The sequence below is a fragment of the Oncorhynchus gorbuscha genome, linkage group LG14 (assembly GCF_021184085.1).
Source record: "Oncorhynchus gorbuscha isolate QuinsamMale2020 ecotype Even-year linkage group LG14, OgorEven_v1.0, whole genome shotgun sequence".
NCBI classification, from domain to species: domain Eukaryota; kingdom Metazoa; phylum Chordata; class Actinopteri; order Salmoniformes; family Salmonidae; genus Oncorhynchus; species Oncorhynchus gorbuscha.
Window position 1 is genome coordinate 76,809,134 of NC_060186.1, and position 20,468 is coordinate 76,829,601.

Below are 20,468 nucleotides of genomic sequence, written 5' to 3' on the forward strand. Positions count from 1 at the left end.
TGTGCTACAATATCATTTACCCTCTCATCCCCTTCAGACAACAGGACATGGCTGTGCTCACCCCCTTCAGACAACAGGACATGGCTGTGCTACAATATCATTTACCCTCTCATCCCCTTCAGACAATAGGACATGGCTGTGCTACAATATCATTTACCCTCTCATCCCCTTCACACAACAGGACATGGCTGTGCTACAATATCATTTACCCTCTCATCCCCTTCAGACAACAGGACATGGCTGTGCTACAATATCATTTACCCTCTCATCCCCTTCAGACAACAGGACATGGCTGTGCTCATCCCCTTCAGACAACAGGACATGGCTGTGCTACAATATCATTTACCCTCTCATCCCCTTCAGACAACAGGACATGGCTGTGCTCATCCCCTTCAGACAACAGGACATGGCTGTGCTACAATATCATTTACCCTCTCATCCCCTTCAGACAACAGGACATGGCTGTTCATCCCCTTCAGACAACAGGACATGGCTGTGCTCAGACAACAGGACAATATCATTTACCCTCTCATCCCCTTCAGACAACAGGACATGGCTGTGCTCATCCCCTTCAGACAACAGGACATGGCTGTGCTCATCCCCTTCAGACAACAGGACGTCATCCCCTTCAGACAACAGGACATGGCTGTGCTACAATATCATTTACCCTCTCATCCCCTTCAGACAACAGGACATGGCTGTGCTCACCTCCTTCAGACAACAGGACATGGCTGTGCTCATCCCCTTCAGACAACAGGACGTGGCTGTGCTACAATATCATTTACCCTCTCATCCCCTTCAGACAACAGGACATGGCTGTGCTCACCTCCTTCAGACAACAGGACATGGCTGTGCTCATCCCCTTCAGACAACAGGACATGGCTGTGCTCATCCCCTTCAGACAACAGGACATGGCTGTGCTCATCCCCTTCAGACAACAGGACATGGCTGTGCTCATCCCCTTCAGACAACAGGACATGGCTGTGCTCATCCCCTTCAGACAACAGGACATGGCTGTGCTCATCCCCTTCAGACAACAGGACATGGCTGTGCTCATCCCCTTCAGACAACAGGACATGGCTGTGCTCATCCCCTTCAGACAACACGACATGGCTGTGCTACAATATCATTTACCCTCTCATCCCCTTCAGACAACAGGACATGGCTGTGCTACAATATCATTTCAGACAACAGGACCTCTCATCCCCTTCAGACAACAGGACATGGCTGTGCTACAATATCATTTACCCTCTCATCCCCTTCAGACAACAGGACATGGCTGTGCTCATCCCCTTCAGACAACAGGACATGGCTGTGCTACAATATCATTTACCCTCTCACCCCCTTCAGACAGGAACAGACAATCAGGACACCCCCTTCACACAACAGGACATGGCTGTGCAATATCATTTACCCTCTCATCCCCTTCAGACAACAGGACATGGCTGTGCTCATCCCCTTCAGACAACAGGACATGGCTGTGCTCATCCCCTTCAGACAACAGGACATGGCTGTGCTCATACCCCCCTTCAGACAACAGGACATGGCTGTGCTCATCATCCCCTTCAGACAACAGGACATGGCTGTGCAATATCATTTATCATCCCCTTCAGACAACAGGACACTTCAGACAACAGGACATGGCTGTGCTCATCCCCTTCAGACAACAGGACATGGCTGTGCTCATCCCCTTCAGACAACAGGACAGCTCACCTCCTTCAGACAACAGGACATGGCTGTGCTCATCCCCTTCAGACAACAGGACATGGCTGTGCTCATCCCCTTCAGACAACAGGACATGGCTGTGCTCCCCTTCAGACAACAGGACATGGCTGTGCTCATCCCCTTCAGACAACAGGACATGGCTGTGCTCATCCCCTTCAGACAACAGGACATGGCTGTGCTCATCCCCTTCAGACAACAGGACATGGCTGTGCTCATCCCCTTCAGACAACAGGACATGGCTGTGCTCATCCCCTTCAGACAACAGGACATGGCTGTGCTCATCCCCTTCACCCCCTTCAGACAACAGACAACAGGACATGGCTGTGCTCATCCCCTTCAGACAACAGGACATGGCTGTGCTCATCCCCTTCAGACAACAGGACATGGCTGTGCTCATCCCCTTCAGACAACAGGACATGGCTGTGCTCATCCCCTTCACACAACAGGACATGGCTGTGCTACAATATCATTTACCCTCTCATCCCCTTCAGACAACAGGACATGGCTGTGCTACAATATCATTTACCCTCTCATCCCCTTCAGACAACAGGACATGGCTGTGCTCATCCCCTTCAGACAACAGGACATGGCTGTGCTCATCCCCTTCAGACAACAGGACATGGCTGTGCTTAGACAACAGGACATGGCTGTGCTCAGACCCCCTTCAGACAACAGGACATGGCTGTGCTCATCCCCTTCAGACAACAGGACATGGCTGTGCTCATCCCCTTCAGACAACAGGACATGGCTGTGCTCATCCCCTTCAGACAACAGGACATGGCTGTGCTCATCCCCTTCAGACAACAGGACATGGCTGTGCTCATCCCCTTCAGACAACAGGACATGGCTGTGCTACAATATCATTTACCCTCTCATCCCCTTCAGACAACAGGACATGGCTGTGCTCATCCCCTTCAGACAACAGGACATGGCTGTGCTCATCCCCTTCAGACAACAGGACATGGCTGTGCTTATCCCCTTCAGACAACAGGACATGGCTGTGCTCATCCCCTTCAGACAACAGGACATGGCTGTGCTCATCCCCTTCAGACAACAGGACATGGCTGTGCTCACCCCCTTCAGACAACAGGACATGGCTGTGCTCATCCCCTTCAGACAACAGGACATGGCTGTGCTCATCCCCTTCAGACAACAGGACATGGCTGTGCTCATCCCCTTCAGACAACAGGACATGGCTGTGCTCATCCCCTTCAGACAACAGGACATGGCTGTGCTCATCCCCTTCAGACAACAGGACATGGCTGTGCTCATCCCCTTCAGACAACAGGACATGGCTGTGCTCATCCCCTTCAGACAACAGGACATGGCTGTGCTCATCCCCTTCAGACAACAGGACATGGCTGTGCTCACCCCCTTCAGACAACAGGACATGGCTGTCAAGGCCGGCTCCAGGCATAAGTGACATCAAATATAATTGTATTTGTCAGGTGTGCTGAATACATGTGTAGACCTTAATTAACTAACAATGCAGTTCAAGAAATAGAGTTAAGATAATATTTATAAAATAAAACAAATTAAAAAATGAAATAAAAGTAACACAATAAAATAACGATAATATACCGTGGGAAAAGGTACCAAATCAGTGTATGGGGGTACAGGTTAGTCAGGGTACTCTGTACATGTAGGTGGGGGTGAAGGGACTATGCATAGATAATAGACAGTGAGTAGCAGCATGTAAAAACAAAGGGGGGGTCAATGTAAATAGTCCGGTGGTTATTTGATTAGTTCTTCATAATATACTAAATAATAATCAGTCTCATGGCTGGGGGGGGGTAGAAGCTGTTCAACAGTCTCATGGCTGGGGGGGGGTAGAAGCTGTTAAGGAGCCTTTTGGACCTAGACATGGCACTCCGGTACCGCTTGCCGTGCGGTAGCAGAGAGAACAGTCTATGACCTGGGTGACTGGAGTCTTTGACAATCCTCTGACACAACCTAGTATATAGGTCCTGGATGACAATTAGCTTGGCCCCAATGATGTACTGGGTTGTACGCACTACCCTCTGTAGAGCCTGGCGGTTGGATGATGAGCAGTTGCCATACCAGGCGATGAGGAAACTGGTCAGGATGCTCTCGATGGTGGAGCTGCAGAAGGATCTGGGGATCTATGACAAACCCAAACCTTTCCTCCTTCAGCCGTGGCCTCTTCACAACGGTCTTGGTGTGTTCGGACCATGATAGTTCGTTGGTGATGTGGACACCAAGGAACTACAGCCCCGTCAATGTGAATGAGGGAGTGTTTGGCCCTCCTTTTCCTGTAGTCCATGATTATCTCTTGCTCACGTTGAGGGAGCGGTTGTTGTCCTGGCACCACACGGACAGGTCTCTGACCTCCTCCCTATAGGCTGTTTCATCGTTTTCGGTGATCAGGCCTACCACTGTTGTGGCGTCAGCAAACGTAATGATGGTGTTGGAGTCGTGCTTGTCCACACAATCGTGGGTTAACAGGGAGTACAGGAGGGGACTAAGCAAGCACCCCTGAGGGGTCCCTGTGTTGAGGATCAGCGTGCCAGATGTGTTGTTACCGACCCTTACCACCTGGGGGCGGCCCACGTCAGAAAATCCAGGATCCATTTGCAGAGGGAGGTGTCAGGTCCCAGGGTCCTTAGCTTAGTGATGAGCTTTGTGGGCACTGTGTTGAACGCTGAGCTGTAGTCAAATGAACAGCACTGTCACATAGGTGTTCCTTTTGTCCAGGTGAGAAAGGGCAGTGTGGAGTCTGTTGGGGGCGGTATGTGAATTGGAGTGGGTTTAGGATTTCTGGGATGATGGTGTTGATGTGAGCCATAACCAGCCTTTCAAAGCACTTCATGGCTAACAACATGAGTGCTACAGGGCGAGTAATTTAGACAGGTTACCTTCGCTTTCTTGCTCACAGGGACTATGGTGGTCTGCTTTAAACATGTAGGTATTACAGACTCGGTCAGGGAGAGGTTGAAAATGTCAGTGAAGATACTTGCTAGTTGGTCCCCACATGCTCTGAGTACATGTCCTGGTAATCCGTCTGGCCCTGTGGTCTCGTGAATGTTGACCTGTTTAAAGGTCATGCTCACATAGTGTGATCGCACAGTGAGTGTGATCGCACAGTCATCCGGAACAGCTGGAACTCTCATGCAATTTTCAGTGTTGCTTGCCTTGAAATGAGCATTAAAGGCATTTAGCTTGTCTGGTAGGCTAGCATCACTGGGCATCTAGCGGCTGGGTTTCCTTTTGTAGTCCGTGATAGTTTGCAAGCCCTGCCACATCCGACGAGTGTCAGAGCTATTGTAGTAGGATTCAATCTTCAGTCCTGTATTGACCCTTTGCCTGTTTGATGGACGACTCCAAAAAAATATAGATTAAATCTCTCTTGGTAGATAAGTGTGTTCTACAGCTTATCATGGTACTCTACCCCAGGCGAGACTTCCTTAAAATAATATTAGACATGGCGCACCATCTAGCTGTTCTGTCCTGCCGATGTACGGAAAACCCAGCCAACTGTACATTATTCGTGTCGTCGTTCAGCCATGACACGGTGAAACAAGATATTACAGTTTTTAATGTCCCGTTGGTAGGATAGTCTCGAGATCATGTCGTTTATTCTCCAGTGATTCCAAGTTGGCCAATAGAACGGATGGTAGAAGCGCGCTACCCACTCGCCGACAAATTCTCACAAGACACCCCTATCTCCGCCCCCTGCATTTCCATCTTTTCTTCACGCGAATGACTGGGATTTGGGCCTTGTAGAAGCAGTATATCCTTTACGTCTCACTCATTAAAGAGTAAATCCTTGGTGAGTTCTGTTCTGATATCCAGAAGATCTTTTCGGTCATAAGAGACGGTAGCAAGTACAGTTGGTTAGGAGCCCGTAAAATGGCAGCCATCCCCTCTGACGCCATTATAAACATATGCAGTTGCTTAGGGTCCCTGACCCCCCCCCCCCCCCCCAAAAAAAAATAATACTTTTAAATTTGTATTTTTATTTTAGGAACTGTTGAGAGTAACAATAGTAGAATACACCAGGTGCAAGTTAGAAATATGGTTGTGCATCAGCAGTTTTTCGTCTTGCTTTGTCACTAGTCTCAGAAGGGTCGTTAAAAACCGGATATTCCGGTTTTCAAGGGAAAGGGAAGAGCGTCTGCGACTTGATTTCCATTTTTGGACGTTAACGTCTTTTACTCCTCTTCATTTATTGGATTGGTTGAACACGGGAGAACCTTCTCCGACAGAATGTGGATCTAGTTTCAGGTGTTTCTTTTATGACTACTACATGAGGTCACTGACAGTAACTCAATTAGCGATGTCAGCTAACACATTTTTTTTATTGGTAAGGTAGTCTAGCCACTTTTCAAAATTTGTTGTAATCATATATGAATACTGACCCACATGCCCAGGGGACCTGACCTCCAGGGTGGCCCTCATTTGAATTTGTTAGTCACTCTAACTCAGATATCATTAACATGGCATACATACAGTACCAGTCAAACGTTTGGACACACTTACTCATTCAAGGGTTTTTCTTTATTTTACTATTTTTTCTACATTGTAGAATAATAGTGAAGACATCAAAACTATGAAAAAACACATATGGAATCATGTAGTAACCAAAAAAGTGTTAAACAAATCTGACAGAGTCGTGTGTATAGGTGGCAGAGAAGTCAGGTGCAGGAGAATCAAACTGAATGAAATGGAGTTGTTTAATTACTGTAAACAAAACTACAAAACTAAGAATAATAATCAGACAAAGTGGGTACGAGGACTCGTCGCCCAGCAACACAAACACTCTCTGACAAAGATATGAGGGGAAACAGAGGGTTAAATACACAACAGGTAATGAATGGTGATTGATACCAGGTGTGTTGGAAGACAAGACAAAACCAATGGAAAATGAAAAATGGATCATTGGTGGCTAGAAGACCGGTGACGTCGAGCACCGAGCACCGCCCGGCTTCGACTTCGCCAGAAGTCGTGACACAAATCAACATATATTTTACATTTAAAATTCTTCAAAGAAGCCACCCTTTGCCTTGATGACAGCTTTGCACACTCTTGGCATTCTCTCAACCAGCTTCATGAGGTGCATGGAATGCATTTCAATTAACAGGTGTGCCTCGTTAAAAGTTAATTTGTGGAATTTCTTTCCCTAATATATTTGAGCCAATCCATTGTGTTGTGAGGGGTAGTTTGTTGGGGTTGAAGATAGCCCTCTTTGGTAAAAGACCAAGTCCATATTATGGCAAGAACAGCTCAAATAAGTAAAGATAAATGACAGTCCATCATTACTTTGAGACATGAAGGTCAGTCAATCCGGAAAATTTCTAGAACTTTCAAAGTTTCTTCAAGTGCAGTGGTAAAAACCATCAAGCGCTATGATGAAACTGGCTCTCATGAGGACCGCCACAGGACAGGAAGACATAGAGTTACCTCTGCTGCAGAGGATAAGTTCATTAGAGTTAACTGCACCTCAGATTGCAGCCCAAATAAATGCTTCACAGAGTTACAAGTAACAGACACATCTCAACGTCAACTGTTCAGAGGAAAACGTATTGACTCAAGACATTTTAGCTTTTCATTATTAATTTTTTATTTTTAAATTTTTATTTTTATAATAGAAAAACATCATTCCACTTTGGGGTATTGTGGGTAGGTCAGTGAAAAAAAATATCTCAATTGAATCCATTTTAAATTCAGGTTGTAACAACAAGCAACATGTATAAAAAGTAGAGGGGTGTGAATACTTTCTGAAGGCTCTGTATCTCTCCATAAAATTGATTTGCAGTTGATTTGCAGGTGTTTTTACAGTCTTTTCTCCAACAATAAAAAAAAATACAACTATTTAATAAAAAAAAAAATCAGAACTTGTGGGGTCCAAATAAAAGTGATCCGCGGGCCACCAGTTGGGGAACCCTGTCCTAAGGTAATGTGATGGTCCAGGTATGAGGAATCTGGGGTGTTGGTACAGAATACTCAGAACCTCCCAATGCTAAAAGCCCACCAGACTCCAGTAGGGTTCTCCCTCAACAGACCTTCATATCATTCTGAGGTGCTAGACGTGGTTTTAGGAGTCTCTGGAGCCACACAATGGTATATCAATATACATATATATATTTTTTAATTCAAATATATCAGTGATAAATGATGACAAAATAATATACATTTGGATTTGTTTAGATTATTTATTTTCATCGCTTCATTCAAACACAGTATGAAAAAGCAAAGTATTGACAGAGGGATTGGTTTAAAAGATTAGTGACAGAAATATGCGATTCCCCAAAGGTAAACTGTTCACAGCTTTCAGAAGCATTATGGTGAAAATTCCTTGTCACCTGTAACATTGCAGACAAAAAAAAAAAGTTTGATGAACTGTTTAAAACAAACAGAAATATATATCAAATTCACATGAGCTCTTCCACGAGAAGCATAACCAGCATATAGCCTGGATGTCAACCCTCATCTCTATAAACAAGCTAGGACTGACAGTCACCATCGGTCTGGCAATAACATCCCTGTCCAATAAACCACAGAGCTAGACGGGCACCCAGGCTATTTAAAGTGAGAGTTAACATTCAAGCAGGAGCTATTTAGCCTACTATAATGTACACCGTGTATTCTATAGAGCAGTGGGGTTGAATCGGCTGGAGATAGAGAGTGGGGAGTACATTCAGACAGAGACAAGAGGGGTGTTTCATTCACGGGAGGTTAACGGAGCTGGGCGGTCTTGGGGTTTCTATTGCCTGGGGTTTTCTAGTCTCTACCCACTACAGATGTAAACAAACAAAGGCTTAAAACAGAGACAGTGGGCTGGGGATTTCTCCTGGGCCAGGGTAGAGTTGGATAACTCTCTAGCCTCTCTACCCTGCCTGCTGGCTTTACACTGACCAAGATGGGGCGGGGGGGGGGGGGTCTGCTTCCCATCCGAAACCGTTTCTGCGTATACCATGTTATGATGCCATTTTTTTGTCACGTTTTGGTTAGTTTTGGTCTTTTTTTCCGTCTGTTCGGGCACACAACATTTTTCTTGAGGCAAGCCGAAGTTCAGTAGCCGAAGTCTAGTCCTTTTTGTCGGTGATTGGTCAACAGTAGGGATTCTTCAATGTCGTGATGGTTGTCATTCAATGAGACTCCTCATTTTCACATTAATATCCTAGAGAAATACTGAACCAAACATCTTAGTTAAATGCAAAATTGCGTGACTAAGACCCCCCTCTGAAAAAAAACTTGTCAATTTATTACAGATTTCTTGAGTTATCTTCAATTAATTCTGATTATTTTGAGGAAGTGTATACTGGCTACGGCGTCTCAAGAGGGACAAAGAGTACTATTGCAGTTTTTCAAGAAAATGTATTTTAAGGGAGTATGCAAGGCACAGACATTCACTTCTCCTAGTGGAGATCTGTTAGGCTGCAAACGCAACAGAACATTCTGCAGAGGCATTTAGGCTGCAAACGCAACAGAACATTCTGCAGAGGCATTTAGGCTGCAGAACATTCTGCAGAGGCATTTAGGCTGCAAACGCAACCGAACATTCTGCAGAGCAAACTCAACAGAACATTCTGCAGAGGCATTTAGGCTGCAAACGCAACAGAACATTCTGCAGAGGTGGCTGGTCCAATGCCCGAACATTCTGCAGAGGCATTTAGGCTGCAAACGCAACCGAACATTCCAGGCCCAAACCAGAACACAATGGCCTGGCTGGTCCAAGCCATTCAACACAATGGGTCAGCCATTCCCAGGTCACACACAGGTAAGAAGGTAGCACCTGGCCTAGCGCTGTGACTTCAGCCTACATACACGGTTGAATATGAATAAGCCTTGTTTTGTGTGGCTGGGCAGCAAAAATGCAAATGAGAAAAGGCTAACAACCAACACCTGACGACCTAAAAAAGATCCTTCTCTCTCACAACCCACTGACTCTCTGACTATCACACAGAGGCAGCGCAGTAAAGCTCTCAGGTTGGAGAAGGCACCAATCCAGACCATGCAAAGGAATTCACAACATTTACATGACAGCCTTGTCCCACTGACAAGATGTACTCAATGTCCTGGGTTTTGATTTTCTCTTGTCTTTATTACGCTTCAGTACCCGTTCTTACTTGGTTACCTGCAAGGGCTAGTGAAGTACGCTATACCACTGTCTTCAGTCCAGGACTACCAGTAGAACTCAGTTCATTTACAAATTCTGCGACGATTCCAAAGCTACAAGTTCTTAGTAAGTCTTCATAAGTTAATAAATAATAATAGTCATTATTCTGTCCAGGACCCATGGGATCTCATCTCAGATAAAACAGAATAACTTCTTCCAGCTGCATTTAGAGAAGGCCTTGCTGCGTCTGTCCAACAGCTGCCTCTTCTTCTCCTTCCTGGCCTTGTGTGTGATGGCAGCAAAGATGGCCGCGTCGAACGCCTCTTTTAAGTTCTTCTGCGTCAACGAAGAACACTCCACATAGTCCGCCGCTCTGATCTTCACCGCCACGCTCCGCGCCCGATTGGTCAGCACCGGTTTGACCCCGCGGCGGGCCAGGTTGATCAGGACGTTGACGTCCAGCAGGAGGTCGGACTGGGTGCCCACGAGGATGATGGGAGCTGAGGGGTTGCAAGCTCGGATCTCTGGGATCCACTTGTGGGTGACATTGTGGAAGGAGGTGGGGTTGACCACACTGAAGCAGAGCAGGAAGACATCCGTGTGGGAGTAGGAGAGGGAGCGGAAATCGTCAAACACCTCCTGGAAATGTCAAGGTAGAGAGAGATAGAGGAGGGGCGGGGTAGGGGGCAAAGAGAAAGAGAGAGAGAGGGGTCAGCTTAGCTGATTCAGCAGTGTGTGAATGTGAATGCTGTCTGGGGGTCTGAACAACAACAACAATGGACGCCGGTGACAGAGAGAGACGATGACTCACACAGTATGACATGTAGTGGCCTTTAGAACCAAACTACTGCTGCTACATGTGAAAGACTGAATGCTTTCCTGTCAGCTACATATTTTTTTTTGTCACGTTTGTGACCGATTCTACAAAGCAGACGTGTCTAATTCATTTCAAAATTACATCCCAACATGTTTCAAACTGTTGTCATTGAATTGGACTGAAGAGATTCAAGAAGACTATTCATTGTGGATATATATATATATATTTTAAAGAGTCTGATATTGTTACCTGTCCAGCTGTGTCCAGTAGTTGTATTCTGACTGAGGCTCCTCCTACTTGGACCTGACCTGTTGAAGAAAACACAAGAATACAATTATTTCATAACTCAAGTTTGTTAATAGTTTGGGTTTGTAAATCAACAATACATTTAGTTGTTGAATCTTTTATAAATAAGGATATTATAAGGTTATAAACTTAGGCTATACAGTTATTTAAAAAAAATGTATTTCCAGTAATTGAAAGGTTCTCACCTGAAAAGACATCAAAGCCGGTCTGTTTGTATTCCGTGGGGTATCCATTGCTGGTGTAACTGACTACCATGCTTGTCTTTCCCACCGCACCGTCCCCCACCAGCATACAGCTGATAGCCGCTGGCTCCCTCTCCAACCCCGGCGCTGACTCCCTCTCCAACCCCGGCGCTGACTCCCTCTCCAACCCGGCCTCTTGGTTTATCAATCCGCATGAAGAGGGGACGCGGGATTCTTCATAATAATAATCCATTTGAGGTGGCATGTCCGAAGATTAAAGTTGAAGAGTAGTAACTTTCCCGTGCATAAAAGCTCAGTCTTATTTTAGGCTATTCCGAAGTGCGATTCTATAGAAGAGTTTTTCTTCATTAATAAGCGATGTGTTCTGTAGTCTCACCTTGTCGGGTTGTGAATGACAGTGAACTGAATCGGTTTTGAGGCAACTTTCCGCTCAGTCATGTTGTGATTTGCATAGCCCCGCCTCCACCAGCTGAAGGAAAGATGTGAACTATTTGCGGAGGATTGGCAGACACTATATATAGTAAGACCCTTGAATGGTTGGTTGTGTTCCTATATTGCAGGCTGGTTTGACATGTAAGCTACTTCCCAAAATATTTGCTGTGATGTTATTTTTTTGATAGTGACAATAATACAATTATTTATCTTATTAACTTTTTAGTGTTTGCATTGTCTCTATTATGCAACGAATCAGAAGTGCAATAAATGATTTCCAGTTGTTTATTTTGACAACAGACAATTATATGAAGTATAATTAACGAAGGTCTTGTATTGGCCCTAAAAACATTATTATAAAAACGGTCAAAGACTCCAGCCGCCTGTAGGCTGTTCTCTCTACCACCGCACGGCAAACTGTACCGAAGTCTAGGTCCAAACGGCTCCTTAACAGCTTCTGCCCCCAAGCCATAAGACCGCTAAACATTTAATAAAACGGCTACCCGGACTATTTGCATTGACCTCGTTTTTTACGCTGCTGCTGCTGGCTATTTGTTTTCTACGCATAGTTACTCTACCCCTACTTACATGTATACTGAACAAAAATATAAACGCAACATGCAACAATTTAAACGATTTGACTGAGTTACTGTTCATAGAAGGAAACCAATCAATTGAAATACATTCATTAGGCCCTAATCTATGGATTTCACATGACTGGGCAGAGGCGTAGCCACGGGTGTGCCTGGGAGGGCGTAGGACCCCTCTTGGGAGCCAGGTCCTGCCAATCATAATGAGTTTTTCCCCACAAAAGGGCTTTATTACAGACAGAAATAGTCCTCAGCTTTTTGTGCGTATGGAACATGTCTGGGATATTTTTGTTAAGTAAACATATTACCTTAATTACCTTGATTAACCTGTACCCGCACATTTACATTACATTTAAGTCATTTAATAATATAATATAATATATGCCATTTAGCAGATGCTTTTATCCAAAGCGACTTACAGTCATGTGTGCATACATTCTACGTATGGGTGGTCCCGGGGATCGGCCATGCTCTACCAACTGAGCTACAGAAGGACAGACGCTCTTATCCAGAGCGACTTACAAATTGGTGCATTCACCTTATGACATCCAGTGGAACAGTCACTTTACAATAGTGCATCTAAATCTTAAAGGGGGGGGGGGGTGAGAGTGATTACTTATCCTATCCTAGGTATTCCTTAAAGAGGTGGGGTTTCAGGTGTCTCCGGAAGGTGGTGATTGACTCCGCTGTCCTGGCGTCGTGAGGGACTCATTATTGGTACCCCCTGAATGAAGCCTCGTTACTGTCCTGGCGTCGTGAGGGGACTCGTTATTGGTACCCCCTGAATGAAGCCTCGTTATTGGTACCCCCTGAATGAAGCCTCGTTATTGGTACCCCCTGAATGAAGCCTCGTTATTGGTACCCCCTGAATGAAGCCTCGTTATTGGTACCCCCTGAATGAAGCCTCGTTATTGGTACCCCCTGAATGAAGCCTCGTTATTGGTACCCCCTGAATGAAGCCTCGTTATTGGTACCCCCTGAATGAAGCCTCGTTATTGGTACCCCCTGAATGAAGCCTCGTTATTGTCCTGGCGACGTGAGGGACTCGTTATTGGTACCCCCTGAATGAAGCCTCGTTATTGTTATTTGATTGTTACTTTGTCTCTTAATTATTATACTTTTTTTTTAGCAAATATTTTCTTATTGTTGGTTAAGGGCTTACAAATAATAATTTACTTACAAGCACATTATACCCTGACAAAGACAGCTTGTCTGTCGAAACGTTGGATATTAGGTTATTCAATTATTGCATCTGAGGTCCTAGTGTGCAGCTCTCGTTTTATTTTTTCATGAATTTGGTGCATGTGACACATACAATTTGATTTTTTTTTTTTTGGGGGGGGGGTGTATTTATTAGCCTCACATATAAAAATAAATGTCAGTCGCTGTTTGAAAATTGGACAAAGTGCGCCTTCTCGTGCCAGACTATAGAACTACAATATTCTTCTCATCACGTGATTTTGGTGCCAAGATCACCTGACTACACACGGGTCCTTTCCCCTTTTTTTGTGCGTTTGTAAATGTTCGGGGCAGTTGCATACAATTAGCATGTTTTGACTGTTTTTTATATATAGCTTAGAGAATGCCGTTTTCTGTCATGTAGAGTACGATTCAGTTCTGAATCCTTTCTGACGAGACGCACGCAACAGGATGGGCTCTTGGTAGACTCCAGAAATCTAGCGGTACCTTGTTAGCTCATAGCCAGTCATTATGCCACCGCATGATCCGACCTTGTAGCAGTTAGCTATTAGTTAGTTCCTCTGCTGTAGATCACCGCTACGTTTGGCAATGTCTTCTATCCTGGATGAATACGAAGACTCGCAGAACATCAGGCACCCTGTGCAACATAGTAGCCGCCTGTCTGCTGCCAACATCGGCATAACGCATTCAGGTACTGGGGGAAGGATATGGGCCTTTCAAATGGGTCTGTTTATAATAAGGCTCTATTGTTGGGACTATCTATATTGTTGAATGTATGCACCACATTGCTTCAATATAGTTAGTAGAATTATATGTCTTAATGTTCCGCTTGATACCGATTTGATAGAATGGAATTGACGACGTTGGTAATGATATAACCATTCATAGACGCGAACTACCTTCTAGCGCCTAATATTGACGAGTTTCCTCTGGCCTGGCCCTTGATCATGACTCTGAGATCCATTACATTACACATACGATGTGCGTCTTCTGTTTTGGGGAGTTTGGTTTAGAGGGTTTTATTTTATATCTGCGTCTCTGAACACTTGTGTGTAAACCGAAGTCGGATGCCACAAACGTGTTGCCACTGAAAAGTACTGTCTGTAACTGTGTTTAAAACAGTGTAGCCTAAGTGTATATTTTGCATTTGTTACATTATTTTGATGTGATATGAAAGTAGAGGACTTTATGTTTCTAGAGCAGTATCGCAATAATATTGTCTGCTGTGGCTGCCATTGCCAATTCAAATCAAATCGAACTTTATTTGTCACCACGCCCCGAATACAAGTGTAAACCTTATGATGAAATACTTATTTACAAGCCCTTAACCAACAGTGCAGTTCAAGAAGAGTTAAGAAAATATTTACTAAATAGACTAAAATAAAAAGTAACACAATACAATAAAAATAAAGATGTTATATACAGGGGGTACTGGTACTGAGTCATTGTGCTGGGGTACGGGTTAGTTAGGGGGTACTGGTACTGAGTCATTGTGCTGGGGTACGGGTTAGTTAGGGGGTACTGGTACTGAGTCATTGTGCTGGGGTACGGGTTAGTTAGGGGGTACTGGTACTGAGTCATTGTGCTGAGGTACAGGTTAGTTAGGGGTACTGGTACTGAGTCATTGTGCTGAGGTACGGGTTAGTTAGGGGTACTGAGGCATTGTGCTGAGGTACAGGTTAGTTAGGGGTACTGGTACTGAGGCATTGTGCTGAGGTACGGGTTAGTTAGGGGTACTGGTACTGAGGCATTGTGCTGAGGTACGGGTTAGTTAGGGGGTACTGGTACTGAGGCATTGTGCTGAGGTACGGGTTAGTTAGGGGTACTGGTACTGAGTCATTGTGCTGAGGTACGGGTTAGTTAGGGGTACTGGTACTGAGGCATTGTGCTGAGGTACGGGTTAGTTAGGGGGTACTGGTACTGAGGCATTGTGCTGAGGTATGGGTTAGTTAGGGGTACTGGTACTGAGGCATTGTGCTGAGGTACGGGTTAGTTAGGGGTACTGGTACTGAGTCATTGTGCTGAGGTACGGGTTAGTTAGGGGTACTGGTACTGAGGCATTGTGCTGAGGTACGGGTTAGTTAGGGGTACTGGTACTGAGGCATTGTGCTGAGGTACGGGTTAGTTAGGGGTACTGGTACTGAGGCATTGTGCTGAGGTACGGGTTAGTTAGGGGTACTGCTACTGAGTCATTGTGCTGAGGTACGGGTTAGTTAGGGGTACTGGTACTGAGTCATTGTGCTGGGGTACGGGTTAGTTAGGGGTACTGGTACTGAGTCATTGTGCTGAGGTACGGGTTAGTTAGGGGGTACTGGTACTGAGTCATTGTGCTGGGGTATGGGTTAGTTAGGGGTACTGGTACTGAGTCATTGTGCTGGGGTACGGGTTAGTTAGGGGGTACTGGTACTGAGTCATTGTACTGGGGTACGGGTTAGTTAGGGGTACTGGTACTGAGTAATTGTGCTGGGGTACGGGTTAGTTAGGGGGTACTGGTACTGAGTCATTGTGCTGGGGTACGGGTTAGTTAGGGGTACTGGTACTGAGTCATTGTGCTGAGGTACGGGTTAGTTAGGGGTACTGGTACTGAGTCATTGTGCTGAGGTACGGGTTAGTTAGGGGTACTGGTACTGAGTCATTGTGCTGGGGTACGGGTTAGTTAGGGGTACTGGTACTGAGTCATTGTGCTGAGGTACGGGTTAGTTAGGGGGGTACTGAGTCATTGTGCTGGGGTACGGGTTAGTTAGGGGTACTGGTACTGAGTCATTGTGCTGGGGTACGGGTTAGTTAGGGGTACTGGTACTGAGTCATTGTGCTGGGGTACGGGTTAGTTAGGGGTACTGGTACTGAGTCATTATGCTGAGGTATGGGTTAGTTAGGGGTACTGGTACTGAGGCATTGTGCTGAGGTACGGGTTAGTTAGGGGTACTGGTACTGAGTCATTGTGCTGAGGTACGGGTTAGTTAGGGGTACTGGTACTGAGGCATTGTGCTGAGGTACGGGTTAGTTAGGGGTACTGGTACTGAGGCATTGTGCTGAGGTACGGGTTAGTTAGGGGTACTGGTACTGAGTCATTGTGCTGAGGTACGGGTTAGTTAGGGGTACTGGTACTGAGGCATTGTGCTGAGGTACGGATTAGTTAGGGGTACTGGTACTGAGGCATTGTGCTGAGGTACGGGTTAGTTAGGGGTACTGCTACTGAGGCATTGTGCTGAGGTACGGGTTAGTTAGGGGTACTGCTACTGAGTCATTGTGCTGAGGTACGGGTTAGTTAGGGGTACTGCTACTGAGTCATTGTGCTGAGGTACGGGTTAGTTAGGGGTACTGGTACTGAGTCATTGTGCTGAGGTACGGGTTAGTTAGGGGTACTGGTACTGAGTCATTGTGCTGAGGTACGGGTTAGTTAGGGGTACTGCTACTGAGTCATTGTGCTGAGGTACGGGTTAGTTAGGGGTACTGGTACTGAGTCATTGTGCTGAGGTACGGGTTAGTTAGGGGTACTGGTACTGAGTCATTGTGCTGGGGTACGGGTTAGTTAGGGGTACTGGTACTGAGTCATTGTGCTGAGGGACGGGTTAGTTAGGGGTACTGGTACTGAGTCATTGTGCTGAGGTACGGGTTAGTTAGGGGTACTGGTACTGAGTCATTGTGCTGTGGTACGGGTTAGTTAGGGGTACTGGTACTGAGTCATTGTGCTGAGGTACGGGTTAGTTAGGGGTACTGGTACTGAGTCATTGTGCTGGGGTATGGGTTAGTTAGGGGGTACTGGTACTGAGTCATTGTGCTGGGGTACTGATTAGTTAGGGGGAACTGGTACTGAGTCATTGTGCTGGGGTACTGATTAGTTAGGGGGAACTGGTACTGAGTCATTGTGCTGGGGTACTGATTAGTTAGGGGGAACTGGTACTGAGTCATTGTGCTGGGGTACGGGTTAGTTAGGGGGAACTGGTACTGAGTCATTGTGCTGGGGTACTGATTAGTTAGGGGGAACTGGTACTGAGTCATTGTGCTGGGGTACGGGTTAGTTAGGGGGAACTGGTACTGAGTCATTGTTAGTTAAGGTAATGTGTGCATGTAGGTGGAGGTGAATTCTTCTCTAAACAGAACATCCTTGGACTATAAGGAGTAACATTAGGCTCTTTTAGTCCATTGGGCTAGCGATGATGATGATTGACATGATAAGTGATTATATTAATGGTTGCTTCTGATTCGTTGCAGGGTTTGTGAATGTGAGACTTGAAGAGGAGAAGCCGATATTCAACAAACAGAGGATTGATTTCTCACCCCCAGAGAAGATCAACCACTTTGCTGTCTGTAACAATCAGCTATGCATGAGTTTAGGGAAGGACACTCTGCTGAGGTAAGGAGACACTTTTCTGCGATTTCATGGTGTTGTGAATAGCCCTTTCCGATGTTCCCTCTAAGCTACATGCGTGGCAGTCTTGGCTCCGGAGACGCACGAGGTTGAATTTCACCGAGTTCGCCCTGTTAGTTTACACTATATTTATATCAACGTTTCCCTTCTGTGGGACTTGTGATCAAATCAACATAGTAACACCCTCCTTTGAATACAAACAAATCTAACTTCGCATGATTGAGTTAGTGATTTTGCTGTAGGCATTGTAGGCACATTCAGAGAGGTGAAAGTGAGAGGCTAATATCTGTCCAATATAAGCCCAATGCATTTCTATGGGCTTATATTGGACCTAAGCTTGTCGACTGTCTTTCTGCCTTTGGGACAACGACTCCTATTGTTAAGGAGACGACATGAGCAATTCCTAATTGTATACAGATGTCTGGCGCGTCGGAGGAGAATTCGGACCGGTAGCCTACAAGTGGTCTTTTTCCAGTGGTGTTTATCAGATCAAGGTGCAGAGTGGCGTGTGCACATTTGTTGATTTTCTTTGCGAGTTATTAGCCCAGATATAATTAGCTATATAGCTAATTATTAGTCAGCAATGGGAGATTGATTGTGTCCTACAAGAGGGCATAACTTGTAGGCTAACATTTCTAGCATTGGGCCAGTAACCGGAAGGTTGCTGGATCGAATCCCCGAGCTGACAAGGTAACAATCTGTCATTCTGCCCCTGAACAAGGCAGTTAACCCTGCTGTTCCCCTGTAGGCCGTCTATTTCCCCTGTAGGCTGTCATTTTAAATAAGAATTTGTTCTTAACTGACTTGCCTAATTAAATAAAGGTTAAAGGTTTAAAATGTAAAAATAGCTGTCTGATAAAGGAGTCTGGTAAATAGCTGGTTAATGTCTTAAAGGGGCAGTGTTGTATATTGAGAGGCTGGAATGTGCAAAGAAACCAAAATGGCCGACATCTGTCTGATTCACTGCATGGGGAAAATCTTTTTTTTTCTAAATCTGTTTCTTGCATCAATAGAACTTAATAAAATGCCTTTTTCGGGGCATCTATTTGACTCATGGTGTTACAGACCAGTGAAACATCAGGCCTCTATATGACTCATGGTGTTACAGACCAGTGAAACATCAGGCCTCTATTTGACTCATGGTGTTACAGACCAGTGAAACATCAGGCCTCTATTTGACTCATGGTGTTACAGACCAGTGAAACATCAGGCCTCTATTTGACTCATGGTGTTACAGACCAGTGAAACATCAGGCCTCTATTTGACTCATGGTGTTACAGACCAGTGAAACATCAGGCCTCTATTTGACTCATGGTGTTACAGACCAGTGAAACATCGGTCCTTGATAAAGTGTATAAAAGGTTCATGTCCAGCCCCTCATGTGTTTAGAACGGTTCATGGAATGTAGACCTTCATTGAACACCATATAGACTACTGTAGACTATATACTATATACTGGAGACCCTATACTGGAGACCCTATACTGGAGACCGGAGGCTGTAGACCGGAAGACCGGAGGCTGTAGACCGGAGGCTGTAGACCGGAGGCTGTAGACCGGAGGCTGTAGACCGGAGGCTGTAGACCGGAGGCTTGAGGCTGTCGGAGGCTGTAGACCGGAGGCTGTAGGAGGCTGTAGACCGGAGGCTGTAGACCGGAGGCTTAGACCGGAGGCAGACCGGAGGCTGTAGACCGGAAACGGATAGACCGGAGGCTGTAGACCGGAGGCTGTAGACCGGAGGCTAGACCGGAGGCTGTAGACCGGAGGCTTGAGGCTGTAGACCGGAGGCTGTAGACCGGAGGCTGTAGACCGGAGGCTTAGACCGGAGGCAGACCGGAGGCTGAAACAGGCTGTCGGAGGCGGAGGCTGTAGACCGGAGGCTGTAGACGGAGGCTGTAGACCGGAGGCTGTAGACCGGAGGCTGTAGACCGGAGAGGCTGTAGACCGGAGGCTGTAGACCGGAGGCTGTAGACCGGAGGCTGTAGACCGGAGGCTGTAGACCGGATAGACCGGAGGCTGTAGACCGGAGGCTTAGACCGGAGGCAGACCGGAGGCTGTGAAACGGATCAGGCGGAGGCTGTAGACCGGAGGCTGTAGACCGGAGGCTAGACCGGATAGACCGGAGGCTTGAGGCTCATAGACCGGAGGCTGTAGACCGGAGGCTTAGGCAGACCGGAGGCTGTGAAACATCGGAGGCTGGCGGAGGCTAGACCGGAGGCTGTAGACCGGAGGCTGTAGACCGGAGGCTTGAGGCTGTAGACCGGAGGCTGTAGACCGGAGGCTGTAGACCGGAGGCTGTAGACCGGAGGCTGTAGACCGGAGGCTGTGAGGCTAGACCGGAGGCTGTAGACCGGAGGGTAGACCGGAGGCTGTAGGAGGCTGTAGACCGGAGACCAGGCTGAGACCGGAGGCACCGGAGGCTGTAGACGGAGGCTGTAGACCGGAGGCTGGACCGGAGGCTGTAGACCGGAGGCTGTAGACCGGGAGGCTGTAGACCGGAGGCTGTAGACCGGAGGCTGTGAGGCTAGACCGGAGGCTGTAGACCGGAGGCTGTAGACCGGAGGCTGTAGACCGGAGGCTGTAGACCGGAGGCTGTAGACCGGAAGACTGTAGGAGGCTGTCGGAGGCTGTAGACCGGAGGCTGTAGACCCGGAGGCTGTAGACCGGAGGCTGTAGACCGGAGGCTTGAGGCTGTAGACCGGAGGCTGTCGGAGGCTGTAGACCGAGGCTGTAGACCGGAGGCTG

The 20,468-nt window shown here is 46.5% G+C and overlaps 1 protein-coding gene and 1 pseudogene across 2 annotated transcripts in view; one reads left to right on the forward strand and one right to left on the reverse strand.

The window, feature by feature from the left end:
• Positions 1–9,435: 9,435 nt before the first annotated feature.
• Positions 9,436–11,517, reverse strand: LOC123995430 (rho-related GTP-binding protein RhoV-like). The gene is made up of 3 exons (XM_046299033.1): positions 11,114–11,517; positions 10,872–10,930; positions 9,436–10,444 (listed from the first exon to the last, which is right to left on the reverse strand). The coding sequence occupies exons 1-3, from the start codon at positions 11,373–11,375 to the stop codon at positions 9,998–10,000; spliced, it is 768 nt and encodes a 255-aa protein (XP_046154989.1). The 5' UTR covers positions 11,376–11,517; the 3' UTR covers positions 9,436–9,997.
• Positions 11,518–13,624: 2,107 nt separating this feature from the next.
• LOC123995415 overlaps positions 13,625–20,468 on the forward strand; it is a 32,709-nt pseudogene continuing 25,865 nt past the window's right edge. The window contains exons 1-2 of the transcript XR_006831823.1: positions 13,625–14,044; positions 17,569–17,710. The product of XR_006831823.1 is annotated as a vacuolar protein sorting-associated protein 18 homolog (transcript). The remainder of the gene's footprint in view (positions 14,045–17,568; positions 17,711–20,468) is intronic.